We start from the raw sequence: 1,245 nt of genomic DNA, 5'->3' as shown, positions 1-1,245 counted from the left end.
ATATATATATATATATATATATATATATATATATATATATATATATATATATATATATATATATCTGGGGTGTATACGCACAATACACATATTACAAACAAACAAACCCAGATAAAACACCTCCCCTGAAAACAAAAACCCAAACCCTAAACCCCAAACCCTAAACCCTAAACCCTAAACCCTAAACCCTCACCCGAGGCAGCAGCGCCTTGTCAATCGGCAAAATGCATCTGGGGAGATTCGCCACCGTCCCTTGAGGCGTCAAAAAGAAGTGCTCCGTCTTCTGAAACACAAACCCTAAACCCTAAACCCTAAACCCTAAACCCTAAACCCTAAACCCTAACTCTCAAACCCTAAACCTCGAACTCTATGCCTCAAAACCCTAAACCCTAGACCCTAAACCCTAAGCATCTCAAACCCAAAACCATAAAACCCTAAAACCCTAAAACCCTGAAACCCTAGACCCCTAGACCCCTAAACCCTAAACCCTCAAACCCTAAACCCTAAACCCTAAACCCTCACGGGTTCGCTTTTTTCTTCAGCAATTTTCGCTGTCTTTCCCCCTTCACCAAACACAATTCTCCGCACTGTCTTTGCACTTGCTTCTTTTGGGGGCCCCCCCTTGGGGGGCCCCCCTGGGGGCCCCCCCGCCTCCTTCGCTGCTTCTTTTGCTGTCTCCTTAGGCACCTCCTTCGGTGCTAGCTTTGTTAGGGGCCCCTTGGGCCCCTGGGGGGCCCCCTTCGGTGGTTCCTCCTTGGGGGGCCCCTCCTTGGGGGCCCCCTCTTTTGGAGTTTCCTTGGGGGGCCCCTCCTGCTTAGCCGCTGCTGTACCCTCTTTAGGAGCTGTACCCTCCTTGGGGGCCCCCCCCTCCTTGGGGGGCCCCCCCAAGTCCTTGGGGGGGGCCCCCTCTTTCTTTGGTGTTTCATCCGCAGACTTTGGGGGTGGGGGGGGCCCCGCTGGTTTCTTCGGCATAGAGGGGGGCCCCTTGGGGGCCCCCCCTTCTTTTGGGGGGCCCCCCTCTTTGGGGGCCCCCCCCTCCTTGGGGGCCCCTGCCTCTTCCTTGGGGGGCCCCCCCCCTTCTTTTGCATCCGGTGTTTGCTTGGCGGTCGCTGCTGCTGCTGGTGCTGCTGCTGGTGCTGCTGGTGCTGCTGCTGCTGCTGCTTTGGGTTGTTTACCCGCGAAAATACCTTTCTTTAGGGTTGTTTGTGCTTCTGTATTTATATTTATATTTTCTTCTTCTTTGGG

The 1,245-nt window shown here is 53.3% G+C and overlaps 1 protein-coding gene across 1 annotated transcript in view; it reads right to left on the bottom strand.

Annotated features, from left to right (window-relative positions):
* The window catches only part of EMH_0075850 (formin homology 2 domain-containing protein, putative), a gene marked incomplete at both ends in the record, with an annotated part of 3,407 nt that extends 2,435 nt beyond the window's left edge, over positions 1 to 972 (bottom strand). Inside the window, 2 exons of the mRNA XM_013499664.1 lie at positions 194 to 283; positions 523 to 972. Of these exons, the coding sequence (XP_013355118.1) occupies positions 194 to 283; positions 523 to 972 (540 nt within the window). The remainder of the gene's footprint in view (positions 1 to 193; positions 284 to 522) is intronic.
* Positions 973 to 1,245: the final 273 nt, after the last annotated feature.

Source organism: Eimeria mitis, genomic scaffold (genome assembly GCF_000499745.2).
Source record: "Eimeria mitis Houghton genomic scaffold, Emh_scaff4532, whole genome shotgun sequence".
Lineage (NCBI taxonomy): Eukaryota > Apicomplexa > Conoidasida > Eucoccidiorida > Eimeriidae > Eimeria > Eimeria mitis.
This window is presented reverse-complemented; position numbering and strand designations above follow the sequence as displayed.